Below are 22,621 nucleotides of genomic sequence, written 5' to 3'. Positions count from 1 at the left end.
TGTACAGTGTGTGTATCTATGTTGTAAAAGAAGACCCTGCACCCCCGCAGAGAACCGACGTATCACCTATACCAAAAATATCACTGCGACATTCAGCAAACACACACACACACACACACACACACACGCCTTTCACCACATGATGCCTCCTCCATGTGTCTGACCTTCTGTTATATTTCTGTGTGCTGGGATTAAAGGAACAAAACACAGTTGGTCTACAGCCATATGCATTTTGTACACACACACAGCATATAAAATAATACTGTTATATATTAATATATACCATACAAGACACACAGAACAGGCCAAAGAAACATGCTGACCGGTGTTTAAAATGAATATGGCAGAGGCAGACAGGAATGAGATTCTCTGTGACTTGCATCTTGACGACGTAACTTGAATTTTACGGCGCTTCTATACTTTACTGAGCTGATGATGTGACCTGAATGTATAAGATGGCCACACTAGAGCTCTGCAACCGCGCCCCGCTCACCCCAAAATCTGGCTTTGGCTTGGTTTGGCTCTCAGAATGGATCAGTTTGGTTGTAAAACAATAAGGGGACCTTTTGGGTTCGGATTCCTGTGGAGATGATAATAGGAACAAATATTGTGATTCAGAGGATACAATCCAGATTCTAATATAAGCTGTATCCCATCATATTGTAGGAGTCGCTGGGATCAAGTCACAAAGTGTCAAAAGTCACAAGATCCACTTCAATACAAAATGCTTCCGTTACCATAACTACGCTACGCTCTCTTAAACGGGGAGAGTAAACATTTACTGTGGGCAGCATGAGGGTAATATAACACCAGGAGCTTCCTAACCCATAACAGTTTGTGTATAACCTATAGAACCGACATGTTTGGGTGAATTACATCCATGTTGAGTCTGCTACAGCATCTTCTTCTATGCTCATTCTAAAGTGTAGCAGCAGTGATGCAACTTGGCTCCAATATCTGAACTTTCACTCGAAAACCTGACCTATATTCCGTATGCAGCCCCTATTATAATAAAGTGAAGTCATTTGCACACACGTGTAAACAGATGTGGCTGAACGGGTGCTCGCTGCGTGATTTTCAAGCTGCATGTTAATGAACGAGCTGGGAGCGCGATCAAACCCCCGCAGGTCATGAAGAGAAGAAGCCACAGACACATTGTATCATTTAATAAACAACACAAAAATATACCACACAGAGGGACTAAACAGCATAACTATATCTGCCAAAGTCCATTTACCCAACCTCTGTTCTTAAGTATTATTTTTAGACGTGACATTTTCATTCGGCGCTCCTTCTTCTCACCTCAGGGAAATATTGGACTTACTACTCCACTGCATTCACATTTATCCGACTCTTCTATTTACCGCTTCCTCTGCAGAGTCAAAGTTTACATTCACTGGATTTCATGAATTATGTATGAGTATGCAAATAGTTAGAGAAAGAACAGGAAACCACAGAGTCAATATCTGTTTTGAAAAGGGTTAAAAAAGAATGGAAGGGAAATTGGATTACATCATACGGGAATTTAATTCATTCTAAAATCTACAAAATTTGAGATGCAAGTATATAAAGCATCCGTGATGTAAGACTTTGAACACCACTTTACATAATCAGGTTTTCAGGATAAATGTACTGCCTTGGTTCAAACACTGAACGGGATTCATTCATTTGGCTGCACGAACAGTTGTGCTTTTGAAAATAGGAGCAAATTTGACGAAGAAACCACAAGAGCGCAACGAGTCATTGAGAAACTCCTGCCTGGATTGAAACAAAAGCATTGGGGCAGAGAAGTGAGCAGTGAGCAGCGGTGGGAGGAGGGATAACAAATACAAAGGGCACATATTCTACACATTCACGTGTTCTTATGTTCATTTAACGGCCTATTTTAGTCTCATACTCTCAGAGACACTGATTTTTGGGACAGGACCTTGAGCCAAACAGCTGATACCTTTGTGCCACTCTTCCCTCTGGAACCTCTCATCCATGCCTCAGTGGATCTTCATCTAAATCAACACAGCATCCAGATGCTCCTTCCTCTTTGCCTTTTAACACCGCAGTCTGCAGACTCTGCATCAGCTGAGACACCAAAGATCCAAAGATCCTCTCTAAGAGTCTCTGCAGAGTTGGCAAGCCGCTAGTGTGTTTTATACTAAGTGTTCCTGGGTCTTGAGGTCATCTCTGTGTTTTACCCACAGCAGCCTGAATACCACAGACAAAACTTTACCTCAGTGAGTTTTAAAGTTTAAGGGAAGGTCGAGACCACACAATCTTTATCTTACAAACACCTTAAACCTCAACGCACAAGCAGAGCATTACTCTCAGCCACTAAAACAGCACCAGTGGCATTTTTAAACACTATTCCCCTGAAGTCCAGTGCAGCCTAAATTGGAATTGTGTTTCCTGTGCCTGCTGCATTCATCAGGCAACCTATAAGGAGAATAAAGGGCAAGAGGAAAGACCATGAAGGGCAATTCTCAGGGACGCAACAAACATCTCCCAAGTCTCACAGGAGATTATCTAATATATAAGATCGATGTCCACATAACCACACACACACACTTTCGAATGCAAGCGCAAATGCATCTGTTCCTTACCAGCCATCAATCTAAGACGGAGCTAAACAAGACTAAAAGCCTTTTAACCCTCTTTTCCAGCGAAGCGAGAGAAAAAAAACAACACAACTCTGAAATTTAATTCTGTGCTGCTGAGTGATCAGATAAATGGATTTCCATGGAGGAGGATCCCATAGCGCTTTAGCCCGTCGCTTTGACTATCTTCTCTCAGATTCTATACGGCTGAGCACAGGAGACACAGACTGCCCTCTTTTTAACCATCATTATCTATCTGTCAGAAGTAATTACATCACCAAGTCCAAACAGCATCAATCATTTCTGACAGCTGGGAAGGCGCAATCCATAACTCCTGCTACGGTGACAGAGCAGGAAAAAGAGGAGAACGACACGAGCTCATACTATATAAAAAGATGTAATGACACTCCTAATGAATCAGGAACAATTTGAGTTGTTTCCTCCGTATTTAGAACACTAAGTGCACAGATCCGCTACTAAAAGGCCATGTGGGTAAAAACCAAGTATCTCATTATATGCTTGTTTCAAAGGGCAACAAGGAATTTAAGATGAATTGTAAAAGGCTCGGGGCATGTAGACGTCTATTCTTGTTACGTTTGAGTGGTTTTCCATTATGCATACTAAGTTTGCAATTGAAGACTAAACGTTCAAATACGCCCGCGCAGTCTCGCACAGTCAAACGCATCGAAGCTACACTGCAGCCTCCCCTCTGTATGGAAATGTACGTCACACTGGATTACAGCCGCTGCCTTCCAACTGAGGGACTATAATGGGAATTGGGAGATTACGCTGCACAAAGACACGCATCTCGCCTCTTCTTCTGTCTCCTGCAAAGAGCCACTTTGCTACTCCTGCAAACACACAATGCCCAGCTCGGTGGTTTAACAATGCATTTGTGGAGGGAACGACGTTGTCTCGGGGGTTTTTGTCGGGTCCAGACATCACGAGTTCTGAAATGAAATAATAGCTGAAGTGGTAGAATTACACAAACAATATCTCTTGTGCTTCTTATTCTTATGCTGCTGGAGCTTAAGACACAACTGAGCACAGACAAAAGGTGCAACATCAAAAGTAACACATCTGACAACTGTTCAAACATGAGAGAAGACTGATTTTGTCATACGGACCCAAACAAGGTAGAGCTACAGGAGACAGGACAGGAGATTTAGATTATGAAGGAGCTGTATTGTTGTTTATGTCACTTTTAATGTATTTGTTTTTGTGGGATGTTGTATGGAGGCTTTGGTTGAATTCTGTGTGTGTGTGTGTGTGTGTGTGACTTTCCACTGGTGAGAGAATCTAAAAGGACATTTTCGACCTGCATTTGTAAGAAGTTATAGTTAGGGTTATGAAGCTTGAAATTGCAACTATAAAGGCCAAATTCATACAAAACCGAGGAAGAGGTGCCGCATTTCAGTGCCCTCGCTCCGGTCCACTGCTGGCTCTGTAGCCTGTGTGCACTGCAGGCTCGTGGCTCTGAGGCTGAACCTGTGATCACTTAAACGACGGGTTGGCCGCAAACCCAACGTAACCTTGAATGGTGTCACTTAACTGAGGCGAGAGTGTGAAGCATAATGGCTGGAGACGGATTTGAACAGAAAGACCCTCACAGCCTACAGCATCTAGACGACTTCGACAGGTCACTGCGTTTCTCCGTACAGACAAAGCTGCTCCTCACAACAAGACACTGGAGTTCAGTCACATCTCTGTCCCAGCTGCTGTTTGTCTTTGAGCATAACCAGAGAGTTACACACACATCAATCATCATCTCACTCCGGCTCTAGCATGCGTGAGAGAGAAAGTAGACCGCAAGAGACGAGGAGTAAATTGTAAACTTGTACTAAATTGGCCTGTGGAAGAGTTGTGGACCAGCAAACACCCGCAGAGAAACCTGATTACTCAAACTGTGACTAAAGGCTTAGAACTCACCACCCGAGTTGCACACACACACACACAGCTACAAAGCAAAGTTAAACAGTGCATCAGCACCTTGTAGCCGGGGGGACGGTCACGTTTGTTACACCGTGAGGGTCACGAGGGTTACGTGAGGTCTGGCTGCTCAAGGCTGCGAGCTCACATAGAGGAGGAGGAAGAAGATGACCTGGAGTTGTTAACGCTCTAAATTATTCATGGTTAAATCCAAGAATTAAACAGAAGGCAGCAGCCGCCTCCAGTCACTGTCACAACACACTGAGCTCTCCCCCAGACAGTGTGTGTGTGTGTGTGTGTGTGTGTGTGTGTGTGTGTGTGTGTGTGTGTGTGTGTGTGTGTGTGTGTGTGTGTGTGGACGTGCATCACAACACACCAATCAGGGGAAAGGTCATCATGTAAGCATAAACCGATGGAGACACTTTTTGAGTTTCTCACAAATATGGTACAGCAAAAACTCAGCAAACGTGTCCTCGTCTTCTAGAAACTGCAGGAATGTGGAGACGTAAAACACAGACGGGTTTCTCATGGATATCATGTTGTCTCTTAGTCGATCACGTGTCCTTTCTTTCTACGTGAAGACGAGAGAGAGAAAGAGCCGACTTGTAACATGTCAGTGATTTCAGGTTTTTCACAACGCAAGATGTGAGCAGGTTTTACAAAAACGCTGTGAGGAGACACACACACACACACACACACACACACACACACACACACACACACACACACACACACACACACACACACACACACACACACACACACACACACACACACACACACACACACACACACACACACACACACACACACACACACACACACACACCCTCTGAGGCATCGCTTTCATGCATGTAACACTCAGATGGTTCTATTAAAAGCGCAGCACGTTTATTATTACCAGCTTTTCTATTCAGCCCTCGCTCCATAGAAGAAGGAAGAAGTGAAGGGAAGCCTTGATGTGTTGAGGAATCACAGCGGTGGAGTTTAATTCACAACACCGGGCCACAAAACGAAGTGGTTTAGAAATGAATGGGGTGCGACTAATTGAGAAATCCTGTTTGTTACCAACACGTTTGACATCATTGGTCAGGTAACAAGGAGCGATACAAGCAACACAACAGCAAACTCACACGTGGATAACTGCGTTGTGACATCTCTGCAGCTCAAACCTGTGAAATGTGTTCTCTCAGTAGCGATCACAGCTTTCTGTCGCGAGAGGCAATTTAATGACGTTTTTTTCTGGGGCATTCTTGCTTCTATTTCCACGCTCTTGTAATACATGCGGTGCCTAGATTGGAGAAGTAGGCCGTGGTACGATATGCAAAATACAGGTTTCTGCTGCATGGGCACCAAGAAGTAATGGATCTTGGCTTATGACATGAATTGCGGCAGCGTTCATGGGGTTCACAGGGTTGATCTAAGGCTCTGAAACAGAACATTAGCTTGAGCTCTGTATCCACCGCCTGCAAGTTCCAGTCTCTTCTTTACTCAAAGGTCTGAACATGTCAATTTGTTATGACAGCAGCAGAGGACAGATGTATTGTGAGGCATTGATTTTGAAGGTGGTGATCCAACTGCATCTATCTGAAATGTTAAAATCAATAATCTGTGAATTTTGGGGAACAATGATACAAATAATAATGAATCCCCCTTAAACAAAACTCCTCCATTGAGATTTGAAGTAATCCTAAACAAACCAAATCAAATTTACACCCATGATACTTGTCCAAAGCCTATTTAGGTGAAAATTGATCCAATGATTTCAGATTTGTTGTGCAAATAAACAAGAATGACATCAGAAATCAATTATGGAACATCAGATCGTTTCATTATTTACTTTCTCCTCTGAAGGCACCTGCTACAGAGAAGGCAACCCTGTGTGTGTGTGTGTGTGTGTGTGTGTGTGTGTGTGTGTGTGTGTGTGTGTGCAGGGAACAGGAACCACTATCAGTGTGTAACATTGCCCCACATTATGACTTTACCAGCCCATGTAGCTCATTCGATCCGATCTCCTACATTTGATTCAATTTCATATTCCTAAACGTTGTGATGAAAATGGCAACAATTACAGAAGCCAGAGTTGGCACAAATTAGAGTTAAAGGCAGAAAATTGGAAGTAGAGCAGGAAACCTTGGAGTGCAGTGTGTGCCAGCTCTGTGTGTGTGTCTGTGTGTGTGTTTGACAGCACGAGCAGATGTTGTGCCGTTGGCTAAGGCTCCTTTAAAGCTCCTCTGCTCGTCTTCGTTCAAACCCGGCGTTAGCTTCGAAGCGGTACAAGCTCACTTCATCTCCTCTTATTACTTCCACCATTGATATTGAGCCTTCACCCACGTTTATCTGCCTGTTTTCAGCAGGATATGATCTCAAAGGCCTCAGAGAGATTTTGATGAAATTTTATGTGGAATTTATTACAAAAAAAAGTGTATTACATTTCGAGGCAGATATGAACGGAGATACTTTTTTACTCAAATCCTAATGAGAAAATTCTAGCACAGATCAAGATAAAGGTGCGGATAAAATACATGCCTGGAGTCCCATTAGTGGTATTGCTGTAAATTATCAAATAAAGCCAGCAACTAACACCGATGTGTGGCTGAGATGAGGGTGATTCAGCAGTATCACACACTTCTGTTGGATTTTGAAGAGTTAAGAGAAAAGGAATCCACAAAACCAAACCCTCTGTATGCAGCGTGATCAATTGTTTTTCTGTTTCTAATTCCAAATATAGATGTATAGTGGCAAAGCACAAAATAAAAGCAAAAACAGAGGAACCTGCTCCGTCTCGTTCTGCACGCGTCTCTGCACACTCTCTCTCTCTCTAAACACACAATCCCAATCTCAGACACACACACACACACACACACACACACGGTGTACAGGCGGCGCGTGTCACTTTGACCTCTCTGAAGGAGAGACTACAACAGGTGTTTTTAATCACCTGTCCCTCTTCACCCACGGCACCACGTGTGATCAGCATTTGCAACCCTAACCCTGCAAAACAGCCACTCTAAAATCAATGACACTGCAGCAGCTTTCATCCCAGCGCTCCACCCCTCACCCCTCAGCCCCGCATCAGAAGATCACCCCCCTCCCGCTGTGGTCCTCCTCCCGTGCCCCCCCCCCCTCCCGAACCCTATTGCTCCTCTTTTTATAGTGACCCGCGTCAGAAGACATTACGTCATTGTGTACGTACGCAATTAACAAAACAATGAAACAAGCACGCACTGTTAGACCTACACACAGCCACCGTTTGTTCTCTCTCTCTGTGTGTGTGTGTGTGTGTGTGTGTGTGTGTGTGTGTGTGTGTGTGTGTGTGTGTGTGTGTGTGTGTGTGTGTGTGTGTGTGTGTGTGTGTGTGTGTGTGTGTGTGTGTGTGTGTGTGTGTGTGTGTGTGTGTGTGTGTGTGTGTGTGTGTGTGTGTGAGTGAGATGCATTTTAAAACAGATCTACCTCTAGGCGGGGTTTAGCTGCTGAGCTTTGATCACATTATGTCTCCCGACGAGCACAGAGGTCAGGCTCAACTCAGAGAATCCGTTAGCCCGCTCACAACAGCCTTACACAGGCATTTTGTTGGTTTCTGCTTCGTTCGCTGTAACTCTCTTCTTCTCTAGCAGCACCTCATGCTGCTATTAAACAAAATCTGGCATCAGAACAATAAGTGAAGGAGCTCCACATCCATGCACGGCACAAAACGTTGGCCTCTAGATGTTTAGAAACCCGTCAGAATTTGCATTTCCGCATGTGTCAACTGTAAAAGTGTGCAGGCTTCAAAAGACTGACAACAACAAGCTAATTTTCAGCGGCTGCAATATTGTTTTTGCTAATTTTTAGAGAGATATTCAGTCTGACTCACAGGTTCTGAACAGCCATATAGGCTTTGTTATGAATGTGTCTTTTATTTCTGTATATCTCTGTTTACATCAACATGCTACACATTTGAATTCAACAGAGCTGCCGCTTTAGAATGGGGACTCTTAAAGAGACAGTACCTACAAAGTGACACCATGTTTTCGCTGCAATGCTGGTGCAAGCAGGAGAAACAGCGGGTTGCATTTTAATGTATGGAGGCATCAGAACGGTTTCTGAAATAGACTCCTTAATAAATATGAAAACATAGAATTCAGCATGTGACCCTTTTGAAATTCTAATTTTGGGGTAAAAGAAGCCTTTCTCCTTCTACTGCATTACACTTTGATATGAAACGGATGTGGGATCCATTCTATCATTCTTCCACTACAACAACCTGGTAAGTCAACATCAAAAGTCTCAAATACTCAAACCTACAATACCGCCTACTCTTCCTCCCTATGGTATCATTGTTCAGTTGGATTTCTGACGCTATTAAAAATAAGTGTAGCCAATTCCATTGTACTCCTCCAAAACGCCGGCCAAACGTTTTTCTCCCCACTTCACTCGGCTGATGTGAAACCCAAAGCCGCACCCGGAAAACGTGGAGGCGGGTGAACTCAGCATAACGCCTGTCAGACCTGATGAGTCTATAATGTGGCCTTGTTTGTCACAATCACACACACAAACAGGCTGCTCGTCGCAATCAACCGGTCATCAGGGAGAGACGAGCGGGCGGCCCACCATCCCTGACATAATATTATGAAAACCCAATGCGATTGCCGTTTGGATTAAATGACACACTCGTGACTAAACGTGTTGCTTTCTTTTCCTCTTTGATGGAATGGATGGCCACGCTTACTTTGACGCTTCTCTTCCCTCTTTAAAGTGAAGCGTGGCCACATTTCATTCGCCAGCCGAGCATGAGACCGACTGCGTGAGAACATTTACCATTCTTGTTGCTGGTAATGTGTCACTTGTTGGCTAAAAACGAGGGGGACCGCTGCCTCTTTAGTGTCTGGGGACGACAACAGGTGATGTTTCATTGTGTCGCCATTGAAGGATCATTGCCACTTTACTACCGCTAGAGCTGTGGCAGACGTGTGTACTTATGCTACTAAATGAGCTCACACAGGCACACGTCCCCGTCGCTGTAGCTGTCAGCAAACGTTTACAAGAACGCCTGAATGCGACAAATTTCAGAAAAGGTCAAGGAATGAGTCAGAAGTTGCAAAGGGCTGTAATTCTGCCGGCGCGGATCAAGTCTCCCTCGCCGTGGGTCTGTTTGTGTGTGACGGTGATGGGGAATGTCAGGCTGTCTGCACGGATGGCCCGGCGGGGCTGGAAGGTCGCGGTTCACGGAGCGCACAGACTTTCTTCTCTCGTCAGCCTCCCAAAAAAAAAAAAAATCCAGCATGTGTCTTATTCATCTTCAACCTCGCTTCATTTCACAGCCACAACTGAATCACGAGCATAAAAAACTGCCAGAGTCGCACTGTAGCTGTGACGCTGCGGTTCCTCTCATCATCTGATGTTGGACCTCAGCAAATCTCTTTTAACTGCAGAAAACTCTTTGGCACTATTAACATCTCTGAGGGGCTCGTGAAGCTTAGAGGGCAGATTTTGCAACAACAGACAAACAAAAGCCAACAGAACAGAAGACTCTCACATCTATATTGCTGTTTATCTAACTGTACATATCATCATCTGCTGTACATATTCAAGATTTCATATATTTAGCTTTTATTCCCTTCATGGCTACACACACTCTGCCCCCCATATTTACATTGTTACGTCCATATACATCCACAACATCATACTGCTTTATTACTGTTTGCACTCTGGTTTGAACTGTTTCTCCTTCTCATGGTACTTTTTTGTGTGCAGTGACAATATATTATAATATGTTATAATATAATGTGTTTTCCACAGAGCAATACTTAAATGTCATCTTTTGAACTGAGGAGAGACTTAAAAACAGGGTTTACGCTCAAATGACAAACAAATGGAGAAGAAAATGAAGTAAATGATGTAGTTGGTGGAGGGTCAGAGCCCATTTTAGACCCGTACATTAATCCTCTTCCTCTATCTCTCACTCCGTCTCTTTGGTGTTTGCATTGTGACACACTAATCTCAGATAATAGCTCAATCAGAGCTGCAGACGCCTTAATGATGTCTTTGGTGGCTCAGGCTTTGATGCACAGACGCGGGGCGGCGGGCCAGACGAGGCAGCGAGCGGGAAACAAAACGTTGCCGCTGATGTGGACGGGGAAGCGTGTGCAGACTCCATCAGACGGCATTTTAGCGATTTCTTTACACCTGGCCGAACAAATACCGAGAACGGTTTGGACATTCTGGAATAAACAGTCCGGCGCTGTAAAGCTGTCAGGAGTAAACACTGTTAGGCCGCTCAGTCGTGATCGGCTCCCGAGTGTAAACGCTTTTCCTGTGGAGACGAGCCTGGGCTTTGTGATTGCGCTACGTTTTAGAAACACACACCGCCTGGATCCTCGACTCATCAGATGGTGACCTTTCCAACGTGCAACCGGTTCTGTGTGAGCCCGCCCACTCCACCCACCCTACAGACCGCCGCTTCAGGCAGCTTGGGAGCAAAGTCCCCATTCTACAAACGATGTCTCCGTGTCTTTGCATCAAGAAATGAGGCGCCAAACGCTTGTTAACTGTTTCTTTAACTCTACATCAGTTGTGTACCACTGATTGCGTTCAGACACTGGATAACCCCGGCCCCGACTATGTGAACAGCAAGAGAGACTTAGAGTTAGAAGAACCCAGGCCCAATAAACAACACTTCTCACTGCACGGCGAGATAACAACGTAATCCTTTCCACGCCGCACACAGCCGTCAACACGGTGAAGATTACCGAGTTGAATTTGATGGGAACACAACCCCCCTGAGCGCAGCCTCCAGAGTGTTTCCCTCTCCCTCTCAAGATGACTCTTTTTCACCCCACTTTCTTCAGCGTTCCACATCTTTGACAATCCCACCGACTTCCACCGTTGTGAAAAACATGTTACCTCGCATTACGGAGAGAAGACTGGCGGGCGGCCTGCTCGGGGACTCGCCGCCGGATTATTCATTGGAATGTGGATGGAGATGATAGAGATGATGGAGATGGAGGAGAGGAGAGGAGAGCTGAGCTGAGCTTCTTATTTCTCACTTCTAATACAAAACAAACGTCCACTTTCCCGTCAGTGTGCCTGGTGTGACCTTCTGCTAAAACCTCTCTCTTATTAGATTATCCAACCAATTTACGAGGAGAAAATGTACCTTTCACAGCGGGAGGGAGGGGGGAACTTCATTAATGCAAATATGATTTTCAGATCCTCAGAAGTTTTGACCTCCAATGGAGTTTTGAAGGAGAATTGATCAGGGATGCATGATGATGATGATGATGATGGGGGGAGGAAAACTGAAGCTCCGGCTCTGCAGCGGAAACAGGAGAGACTGTGTGCATTCAAAATCTTTGGATAGCAGAGATGAGCGATAACTACGGGAGGTGAGGGGGAGCGACAGCAGCAGTTTTAAACCTGTCAAAAAGCCTCGGAATGAGTTGTGTAGATTTATAAGGTAAAGAGAACATAAAGGGGTGGAAGCATCGCTGCATCACACAGAAAGAGAGAGAGAAACAAAAGAACTCTGAGCGCCTTCATGTGTCAATGTAGAATGTCTCCCTGCAGGTATTGATGATAAATTCATGAGAACAGATGAAATAGGAGCTTTATCACGTCGGTGAATCAGAAGAAATCCAAGCGGACATGCTTGACTTTGAAGGTATGCAGATAGACGGACGGGAACGCAGGTGAAACACGGTCTGTGTTTGAGAAGAGGAGAGAGAGAGAGAACAACAGCATCTCATCCTCAACAACAACTTGAAGGAAGAAACCTTCAAATCACGACGGCAGGATTCACAGACATGCCCTCGTTTGTGCCTCGCTTGCTTGCATTTGTGTGTGTGTGGACGTGTGCGATACACGCGCGGCGTCCACGCACGTTTACGAGCGCACTCATGCGTGTCAATTTATGGCTTGAATATGGCGGCAGAATGGCCAGAATGGATGGGGGGGGGGGGGGGGGGGGTTTGGTTAGATGGGGGATGGTGGGGAGGCTGGAGAGATGGGAGTGCACTCAGCGGGGTGGCGAGAGAGGGGGTGGGGCTACAGGCGAAGGGGGGCGGAGTCTCCTCAGTGCAGGATAGATATGATAGTGCTTCACACCTGATCTGTGAGGTTTGCATACAAACACCACACGTGCATTTTGAAACTATCCTCTGTTGCATTCAGGCGCAGGTTTCACCGGCTTAATCAAATTGTTCAACCATCCAGAAATTTGATTTTAAAAAGAAAATAAATAAAGCGACTAATGTAATTTGTGCACCGGCTCTTTCCACCGGCTTCATCCTCAGCAAGCTCTCTCTCCCCCTGCGCAGCATATGTTGCACACTTCACTGCTCCTGCTCTCACTCTCACTCGCCCTCTGCTTTCTTCCCACCACAAATAGAAAAGCCACTTTACTTTCAAACAATCTGAAATAGGATAAAAGTTGGGCAATTGAGATCAGGCTGCATGTTCCTCTGATCAAAGACAGAAGGATTCCTAAGCCGAGACGGCACCGAGCCCAGTTAGCCCGCCTACGTACGTACACACAGCATAACAGTGTGCAGAGTGATAGCTACTCTCACACAGAATGTATGTGATCTGAACTGTCATAATCATCAAATGCTGGGTGACACAGACGTCAGCATGAAAGCCTTTAAGGAGAAACACTTTACACTCGCACCTGAAATGTGTCGGCAGGATGAAGAGGTCACGGGGGGGTAATGAAACGTCCCTGACAATCTCCCATGTCGTTCATATAGGAAAGACCGAGCCTGAGAGTATCAAGGTAGGTGTGTGTGTGTGTGTGTGTGTGTGTGTGTGTGTGTGTGTGTGTGTGTGTGTGTGTGTGTGTGTGTGTGTGTGTGTGTGTGTGTGTGTGTGTGTGTGTGTGTGTCAGTGACATATGACTGTTAGGCGCAAAGACGCTCCAAATGACCTGCTTTCCTTGGCATGCCGGAGGACAAGTATACACACACACACGCACACACCGCCCTACAACAATGGCAACACCCACAGACTCACGAACGCACGTACACACATCTGAGTCACAAGTTGTGTACAACAGGTCCGTCTGTGTGAGAGACACTGGAGCACAAACAGAGCAGTATGAGGAGGAGGAGGAAAGGGAGGAGGAAGCACACACAGGCTGGTGCAGAAATGCCTCCGGAGCCACAATTAACCCAGACACAAAAGAACACAGATGCGTGGCGAGTACACAGAGCTTTGATTGGGGCGCTGGCATGACTTCAATGGATTCAGTGTAAACTGTCTCCTGAATATAGGGCGCTGGGTTGGTAAGGAGAAGCTTTGCAAATCTGCAGGTGATTGGAAATTGCTTCCACCCAATCAACCTACTTAAAGAGAAATGTGCTTGACCGGCTCTTTCTATAAGGGGGAGCAGCACAGGGATGATGCCGCCCCCCCACACACACACACTCCCACACACACACCGCAGACCTCCGGGGCACCCAAACATGCCTAATCCCCACTCAAAACATGAGGGCGTTTGATTTGAGCTTTTAACTCTTTGTCTTGTAGACCATGTACAGCTTTGCTCTCTCTACAATAATCCTCAACAACACTGAGACAAATTAGAAAACAAGTGGATAGGAGTCCTATAAAGTCTCTTAACAAGTGATACCTCCGAGCAAACAAAAACACTCAAGTACCACTTCAACAACGAGCACAAACTCCTGGCTTGTTTACAGTTTTGAGAACAGAAGACTCAAGTTCTAAATCCTTAAAAGAGAACAATGAATCAAATTGTTTTCTTTCTTTTCAACGCAGCTACAGTCTCATTGATTTCAATTGTTTTGATGGAACGTGTGGTTGTGTTTTTCTTTTTAACGTAACGTGTGTGAAAGAATCTCATTCAGATGGAAACGTTTCAATGCTTTCAACCAAAAACAGTCACAACAATAAACTAGTTTATCTGCCATTGATGGGCTCTGCTCCAGGTACTTTGATGAGATCAACCATATGAACCTAATAAGCCGTTTTACTGTTGGAGCAGCTTTTTTTTATCTATTATAACTGGACTGTGGATTGATCGGAAGTGTGTTTAAGCAGATTCATCATCATGTCTGGCAGGTTTTGTGTGTAAAGGGGGAGGATTTGATGAAGACCTTTATGGACGGGGGGGGTAATTGTTATTATTATAATTACAAAATGGCCTTAATACGGCTGTAAAAACCTTTTCCTAATTGTTTTGATATTTGCACAACACATATTTGTCCCCTTTTGTCTCTGCTGGACCTTTGTTCTCTTCATTTCCACACACTTACCACAGTTTTCTTCATCGCTGTTGTCTGAGCAGTCGTCATCGTCGTCGCACCTCCAGATGGTCGGTATGCACCTTTTGTTGTTACACTGGAACTGTCCGTCCTCACACTCATCCGTTGCTGTAGATTGAACCAAACAAACAATAAGGGGGGGGGGGGAGACAAATGTCCAGATGGATCAGAAAACACGGGGACGCACTGAGACGGGACGCGCTAGAGAGTAGAATTTGCAAATGAATGCCTGATTGATATTCAGCATTCATTCGGGTCAATTGGCTGAGGCGCAGGGAGCGTCACGGCTGCGTTTGCTCTCTGTTATTGATCTAGACGTAATTAAAAACTGTTCTGGGAAACGGGGAGCCTCATGTCTAGCGGATCAGCCCCCCCCATAACATGGAGACAAAGCTCCGGTCCGGGGGGCTACTAGTGCTCTCTGTTGCAGCAGGTTATGGACGCTCACAGCCGGGGGAACACATGCCAGACACCTCACTCCCCCCTAACCGCTAATCTACTACACTCACATGGTTTACATCGAATTAAAGAGGAATATTGACAGGGGAAAAAGTGTTATTGTGCAATCGGGCTTTGATGTCTTGGTATGACGCGCACGCAAGCGTCAAATTGAATGCGTAAAAATGTAAAAATGAATGGATGGAGGCAGTTAGACGCGCAGATGGGGGGGAGGAGGAGGAGGAGGAGGGAAGAGGACTCACCTTCCGCCGAATGAAGCGTGAGGACTAACAAATGCAAAAGTAGCGACGTCCGTAAATCCGTCCACATGTCTGGAGGAGGCGATGGAGCTCATTCACGTCCGCAAAACAAAAGCCCCTGATCCCGTAGATGCCCGCGTAGCGCTGCGACGCCGCTGCCTTCGCCGCTATCCAAGACCCCAACGCCGCCCCCATCCTCCATCCTCATTGGCTGCCTGGGAGGAAACGCTGATCTGTGGGTGGAGAGTAGAGTAGAGTAGAGTAGAGTAGAAATAGAAGAGAGAGAAAGAAGTAGATCAGCAAAGGATGGACAAGTGTTCAACCTACCAGTGGCGATCCAGGATTTTTAAAAGGTTAATATTGTGCTTTTTTTTTGCAGATTTTACATTCAACATGAGCTAACTCCAAGAAATAAATTATAGAAATAGAAATAATCACATGTAATATTTTTTAAATGTATTTCTTCCCTCCATTCGTTTGATTAGTTCAGTAAAAGTTGCATGGCTGAAAATGTCGCTTTAGAGAGAGAAAGAGAGAAGATCGATTTGATGGGATGGAGGAGTGAAAAAAAGAAGGATGTCTCATTTGCACGCCGTGGCTCCAGTGAGGCAGATCCAACATTCTGGCCTCCACCTGCCTGGAGCGTCTGCACCAGCCTCTCCTACAGGAACAGGACATTATCCTGTTCAACAACCTCATTATTATATTTCCCTTAAGCACTAACGTCACGTCATTCTCATCAATATGCAAATAATGCTGAGGTGAAGTTTCTTAGTAATTGCAGCGACATGGAAGCTCCTGGTCCCTCCTCCGTACACAGAGAACAATGAGGTTACGCTCCTCTGCAGATAAAAGGACAACAATGGTGTTTACAGAGTGGTGTGGCTTTGTGCCCAAGCAAATGATGCTGTCCTTCAGATCTAGGCCACGACCACTGCTGACAGCATGATCAGTCAGTTTAATGGAGATAAGCTGAAGGATGGCTTAATGCCCCGCACACGCACACGCACACACACACACTATTAGATACAAACACTATTATACCGTATATGCAGTCAGATGTATTTACTGCCAATGAAGTCGTGGCAGTGAAGACAGAATTATGGTAGTCAGGGGCCTGTTGTCACGGTTGCATAGCGACCATCCAATAAAAATGATGCAGCAGGGACAGCGGTTGTCAGACAGGTGTTTGTTTTGTTACAGGAAATTGCTGTGAGAAGATGAGTTCATCATCATCATGAGCCAATGTAATTTTCCTTTCTCCTGACCCACACTAATGCAACATATAATAGAAAGTTATCCATCAGGAGCCTAATCTTTCTCCTGGACTATGAGCTATTGGGTGTTTGTCATATTTTCCATTAACATGCATGATCTTCCATGCCCCGTAGTAGTGGCAGTGGCACCCTTTATGGAAATGGCACAATGACCTCACATCAATGATGGCGGGGACATCATGAATGTGAGGTCATGACGAGGTAGCAGCCTGAACATGAGAGGCAGTCAGGGGTTCAGTGTCTTGTGTGTCTCTCTATGAGGAGCCCGGAATGGAACCAGCAACCTTCCAAACCCTAGACGACCTCTCTACCATCACGTGATCATTCATGCCTCTCCGTGTCTGAGTTGCACAGAGACGAAAGTAACAAATGAATTACTTTTAAGGTTTCGTCGCATTCCCTCTGGCGATTGAGTAAAACAAATTAAGTGGCACAAATCTGTATCTCATCCCATCAGCGATAACACAGACTAAATTGAGTTTCCAGTCAATTTGCTGTGAGGAGTGAATCATGAAATCAAAATACATTCAACACAGCCCGGATTAAGCGGGAGGAAGAGCGGGGGAGAGAGGCGGAACGAGCGATAGAGAGTTGGCTAATCAACTGACAATACACAGCAAAAATCTTTGGGGCATAGCTTTTAGAAATAGTTCCACAAAATTAATTTAACTTAAATTCAAGCGTGTTTTTCAGATAATTGCACTCCTATTGCAGATTTGTCAACTTACATACACTAGGATCAACAGGGGACCGTAAATGTATTTTGTGTTAAAGTAATTAACTGTTAATGTGCTGGCTGCATGGAGAGCTTTGGAAACTTGACTTCAGAAATGAAAATTGCATGCAGCCGACTAGAAAATGCAAACAAACACCACATGGACATTTTTTAACAGTGCAGTCTGTATCCTCCCTTACATTTCTTCCCTGTGCCTCACCCTGCTCCCCCCCCTCCTTCTCTCATTTACATTTTCACATTTAGCTCCATACATACAGTACATCCTTCCATTTCTAAACCCAGTGTCCAATCTACCAGCCTGTCCCACCTCAAGTACCTTTTATACCTCCAAACACAAGCAAGGTGACATTTGTGTTCTTTTGTCCTCTGCTCCATCTGTGCCACAGCCATTGATAGTGTGCACAGGAACCTATGCAGATTACGCAACTACGATGAACACACACCATGCAAAAATAAACCATTGCTGTAGGGTGAACACACAAACCGCGAGCTATTGTTGCTTAGCATAAGTGAGCGTGATGTGTATTCCAATGTGCCTGTCTAACTTCACACTAATCAATAGGAACAGCAAACATTTTTTACTCTGCAGAACACAGCTTAGCTTATCCATCACTGCATTGACTCTTTGACTACAAAAGCAACCGTAATGTTGTTATTTAGCTGAACTCGGTTGATGAGACGTCCCAAGCTGTCCGTCACAACATGACGGACAGCCTGTCAAATGATATCTTTGCATGCCTGGGGGGGAAAGCCATCATCGTTTCAGAAGGCCTGCTAAGGTTCATGGGATGCAGGGAAGGCTTCCATTTTCCCTCATCAATACTGTAGAGGCCAGACAATCAGCCATCTGCCCCTGGGACTCAACCTGCACTTCCTTCGTGCAGAGCAGCATTTCAGTAAATAGTAAATAGTGGGATTTCTACACGCCACATTTCTCACGCTTTAATTAACCTTTAAGGCACATTTGCTGAGCGTACACATTGCTTTTCCTACTACAGTTCAGTTGCTGTGTAGCTCTTCGCTGATAGCCTCTTAGCAGTTGAGCAGTAATAATTCTAATCCTTTGATCCGTGGAACACCCCAACAGCTGCTGTTGAGAGAAAACCACATTTGCTCACTTTTCCTCCCAAATTTTGCCAGCTGGTGAAACTAGAACAGCAAATCACAAGGCCTCGCTGTGCCACCCAGGGATCTGCAACCGGGAGATCAATTTACACTGTGTGATTGTAGTCAAATGCTCTTTGAACTTCCAGCTTGAAGTTGGTCTGCCAAAGATGTAGGAATACATTATTTTATTAGTTGTTTAAGGGGTGGGTGTGTCAAATTGGGCACATAAGGTCAGTGTAGAATTCAAAGCCATAACCCCTGATGGAAGCAGGGATCGACAACATCACACACAGGTTGGCCTAGTTGTACAACCAAGAGCCACAGAATGTCTGGACTGTTATGGCCTTTCATCACCGTTATGTGTGTGAAGCTCATGACTTATCAATCGGCCTTTGTACAGTAATATTGCAAAGTGGAGGCAACAACCTTAACCTGAAGGCTACTGGCCCCTGTTGGCGGGCACACAGTATTCATTGATAGAACTATATAGTAGTGATGTAAAGTTAAAACACAAACCTGAAAATCATTCAGTCATGTCGATGAGTAAAGATATGGCTGTGTAAAGTCAACCATAGACAGGCATGTGACTCACACATGACATCTCTCTCTTGCTAAATAGACTGATGTGCTTCCATATTGTGTACATCATTCAAGGAAAACCGTTGATGGTTATTTGATGCCATCTAGTGATCAGATTATATTATGGCACAGTGAACAACTACTCCTTTCATTGTGATCTGACAAAAACTGAAGTAATGAAGTCTATAATCAGGTTCAACTAATGGAATGATACAATTTACAAGTATTTGCTGACCGTTGGTGATCTTGAACAACATCCTCGAGGTGCAATATTGTTGTATAATATTCACAACTATAATGGACACTTCAGTTCCCACTAATGAACACCTGGAGGGCCCAAAATATGAAATCACAGAACCGGAATTACCTGCAATCACAGGTATTGTTGTGGTTTTTTGGCACTGAAATATATTCACATACTTCAACCTACAGACACCATTCAAACAAAATACTCGGGACATTATTTCTATGACATTTGGTGTTCATTGGTGTTTCCCCCCCATAAAAAATTATTCAAATGTCTTCACATTTTAGATATAGAAAATTTCAGATAGCCAGCTTTTAAACATCTAGGAGGATTATACTATACTATACATTCATTGTTTGGGAGTTCACATCTCAGTTGAATTACTTCATGTAATATCTGGTGTAGTGAAATGTGCTCAGCCTATGTTAGAGGTGAAAAGGTTTACAGGACCAGAAAAAAGTTTACCCAAGCCTGGATTCGAACCCGGGCGTCCCTCTGGATGGATAGACGTGTTGCCACATTACACCACAGGAATTTATGATATCACTACTGCACTCTGCAATAAAACACCTCCGAATGGAAGGAAATACGTTTTACCTTGAGACTGTTGGGTGGAGTAATGCTGAAGTCAAATAAGTGAAATATACTAAGATTGATCGTAGACTACTCACTTGATTCGTCAAAGCAAAAGACGAGCCTGGCCGCGGTGAAAATGTTGCCCAGGTGAGGTCAAGCACAAAAGAGCAAATTAAGTTCATTAAAAGTTACACAGACAGCAGAGCGTGAGTATGTGCAAGTGCGAAACATCCAGCAAATAGCCAGCACCAGCAGCGTTTGGTTCCTACCTGTTGCTGTTATCTCATTGAGGGACCCAAACTCGCTGATTTCCAGGTGAACTTCCGGGTTAAACCATTCAGGCGCAAGTGGGACAATTTTGAAGAGGTTTTGTTTATTTCTAAAGGTAGGCGCATATTGACAAACCACGACAAACTACATATGAAATGCAATACATCATCTACATATTTATGTTTATCTATTGTGGCACGTTTTATATGTGTATGTAAATGAGCTGAGCTTGGTTTAGTCCACACACGTAAATCACCTGTTCTCATCAGCTGTGTCAATGAGCCAAGCTGGAGAGGATTTTTAATCAACAAACACACAGAGAGAGTTGTTGTGAATGCATATTTGGTGAACATTTGTTTGTTTTTCTGTTTTATTTTGAAGATACCGAGCTTTTACTTTGAAGAATCCAAACCGGAAGTGTGCGTGGGGTTACTGCTGGTAGGGAAACAACTCCCAGCTGCAGCACAAATCCAGCCAGTTTGAACCTAAATGCGGTCGACCTGCAACGCGTAGGAGAAACCAGACGGCAGAGGAGAGAGTCGAACAAAATGTGAGTAAACTGGGTTTTATCCCTTTGAAACTTCAACTTTAATACATTTACCTTTATACTTTGTTGACGTTTGCTATAAGGGGAAGGAAGGAAGGAAAACGAGGGTGCACCGACTGGACTGTGGCGCTTTTAAAGTATTGATTTCAACCCTCGTTATAAACATTTAAGACACAGTTAGTTAATATACCTCCAGGTTTGTACAGATAAATGCAATTGTTGATTTCATACTGCAGTACTGTTACTGTCACGGCCCCGTTCGCCTGATTAGACGTGATGATATTAGGTTACTACAGCACAGCAAATACTCTGCTCTCAAGTATAAATAAAACTGTAAAGCTGTATTATTAAATTGGGTTTTAAACGTTATATGCTTTACATAAATGCTCATCCACGTTTATATAAGCCGCCATTCATCTGAGCATATGTCGCTTAACAGGTAGGAGAGCACTTGTTTGTCCGGTGCAGCCGGTTTCAGTGAGAATCTAAGTTGTTTAACACTGAAACTCACTTTGGAACGCAGTAAACTTAAACCAACGGTGCATCCATAACCTGTAGCACAACCACGTGCTTGTTAAATACCAAGAATTCATATCTAGTATGAGAAAGTTTGATTTAAATTATTCTTTATTCACATGCATATAACACAAGCACACTATTTACACACCTTTAGTAACCAACTTGCCTCCTCTGCTTATGTGTGTCCTTTCCGGCCCCAGAAAAGATGTGGTGGCTGCTGTGGCTGCTCGCAGGCCTTCTGGCTCTCTTCTGCACTCTGGATGTGTGGTACTTCCTGCGGGCATTTGCTGTGATTACCCGGGCCTGGTTCCAGCCTCCAGTCTATGATGTCACAGCAGAACAGGTCCTAAACGGACGAGTCCTTCCTCGGGATATCGACATGTGCCACATGAATAATGCTCGGTACCTCCGGGAGTGTGACTTTGGACGCTTCTCCCTCTTCATGCGTAATGGGATGTTCAAGGCCTTCCGAGCCCTCGGAGCTTCCATGGTTGTGGCGGCGACGACCATCCGCTACCGCAGGGCCCTGTGTATTGGGGAAGGCTACGAGCTGAGGAGTCGGGTCGTCACTTGGGATGACAAAACCTTTTTCCTGCAGCAGAGATTTGTGTCGACAAAAGACGGGTTGGTGTGTGCTGTCATGTACTGCAAGATGAGCATCAAACACAGCAGCCCTGATAAGATCATGCAGCACCTGTGCAAGAGGAAGGTAAGGAACCAGGTTTAAAGCGGGCAGAGATTAATCATTTATCACTTAAGATATTAGATGATAAATCCACACAGAACTGCAGAAAGATCCAAGCCTGCGTGTTTCTCCTTACAGGTGGAGTGCCCCGAGTTTCCTGAGGACCTTCAGCATTGGGTCAACTTCATCTCCAGCAGCAGCCAGGCCCTCAGAGCAGAGAGTGGGCTGGATGAGAAGAACAAATGAGACTAGATGTTGCACTGACAGCTTTGAATGTTTACGTTTTGCAAGCCAACTAATTAACCTGCATGGAATTCATACTCTTCTGTTCAGTATTGACATTCATGTGCCTTAAACACACTGGTGCCTTGTCTGGAAATGAGCTTTAGACTTACAACTTTTAATAACGAATTAAAACACTACTTGACATTGTTTTGAGAGGCTGAAAACACATAAAAGCATGTAACACACATGTGTAGTCATATGAAAGCAAAATGTGATAATATAAGGTGTGTTTTCTTCTGTTAAAATATTTTTGAAGTACTTCTGACCCATTCTTTTTGTTGGTCTCCTCAAAGAAATTGTGATTCCATTGTGTGTTCAT

General features: G+C 44.5%; 2 protein-coding genes across 3 annotated transcripts in view; one reads left to right on the top strand and one right to left on the bottom strand.

Annotated features, from left to right (window-relative positions):
- Positions 1 to 15,684, bottom strand: part of LOC143010194 (low-density lipoprotein receptor-related protein 8-like) — a 54,673-nt gene extending 38,989 nt beyond the window's left edge. Inside the window, exons 1-2 of the mRNA XM_076162406.1 lie at positions 15,478 to 15,684; positions 14,768 to 14,884 (exon numbers count right to left, since the gene is read on the bottom strand). Coding sequence (XP_076018521.1) covers positions 14,768 to 14,884; positions 15,478 to 15,544 — 184 coding nt within the window. The 5' untranslated portion in view covers positions 15,545 to 15,684. The remainder of the gene's footprint in view (positions 1 to 14,767; positions 14,885 to 15,477) is intronic.
- A 5,000-nt stretch (positions 15,685 to 20,684) lies between these two features.
- Positions 20,685 to 22,560, top strand: LOC143009985 (protein THEM6-like). 2 transcript variants are annotated; one of them, XM_076162091.1, is made up of 3 exons: positions 20,685 to 20,816; positions 21,533 to 22,041; positions 22,156 to 22,560. In XM_076162091.1, exons 2-3 carry the CDS (start codon positions 21,538 to 21,540, stop codon positions 22,261 to 22,263), a joined length of 612 nt encoding a protein of 203 aa, XP_076018206.1. In that variant the 5' UTR covers positions 20,685 to 20,816; positions 21,533 to 21,537; the 3' UTR covers positions 22,264 to 22,560. The 2 variants fall into 2 exon arrangements, with proteins under 2 accessions (XP_076018206.1, XP_076018208.1); XM_076162093.1 differs by having other exon boundaries at positions 20,696 to 20,816; positions 21,538 to 22,041.
- Positions 22,561 to 22,621: the final 61 nt, after the last annotated feature.

Source organism: Genypterus blacodes, unplaced genomic scaffold (genome assembly GCF_046128005.1).
Source record: "Genypterus blacodes isolate CSIRO-AG114 ecotype Tasmania unplaced genomic scaffold, CSIRO-AGI_Gbla_v1 ptg000120l_1, whole genome shotgun sequence".
NCBI lineage: Eukaryota > Metazoa > Chordata > Actinopteri > Ophidiiformes > Ophidiidae > Genypterus > Genypterus blacodes.
The sequence above is the reverse complement of the archived record's forward strand: the minus strand, read 5'-3'. Positions and strand labels throughout refer to the sequence as shown.

What these genes read in the sequence shown, in the direction of transcription:
- LOC143009985 (XM_076162091.1), top strand. Translation starts at nt 21,538, where the DNA reads ATGTGGTGGCTGCTGTGGCTGCTCGCAGGCCTTCTGGCTCTCTTCTGC. An exon ending in AGCACCTGTGCAAGAGGAAG is followed by an intron (nt 22,042 to 22,155) that starts GTAAGGAACCAG and finishes TTCTCCTTACAG; the next exon opens with GTGGAGTGCCCCGAGTTTCC.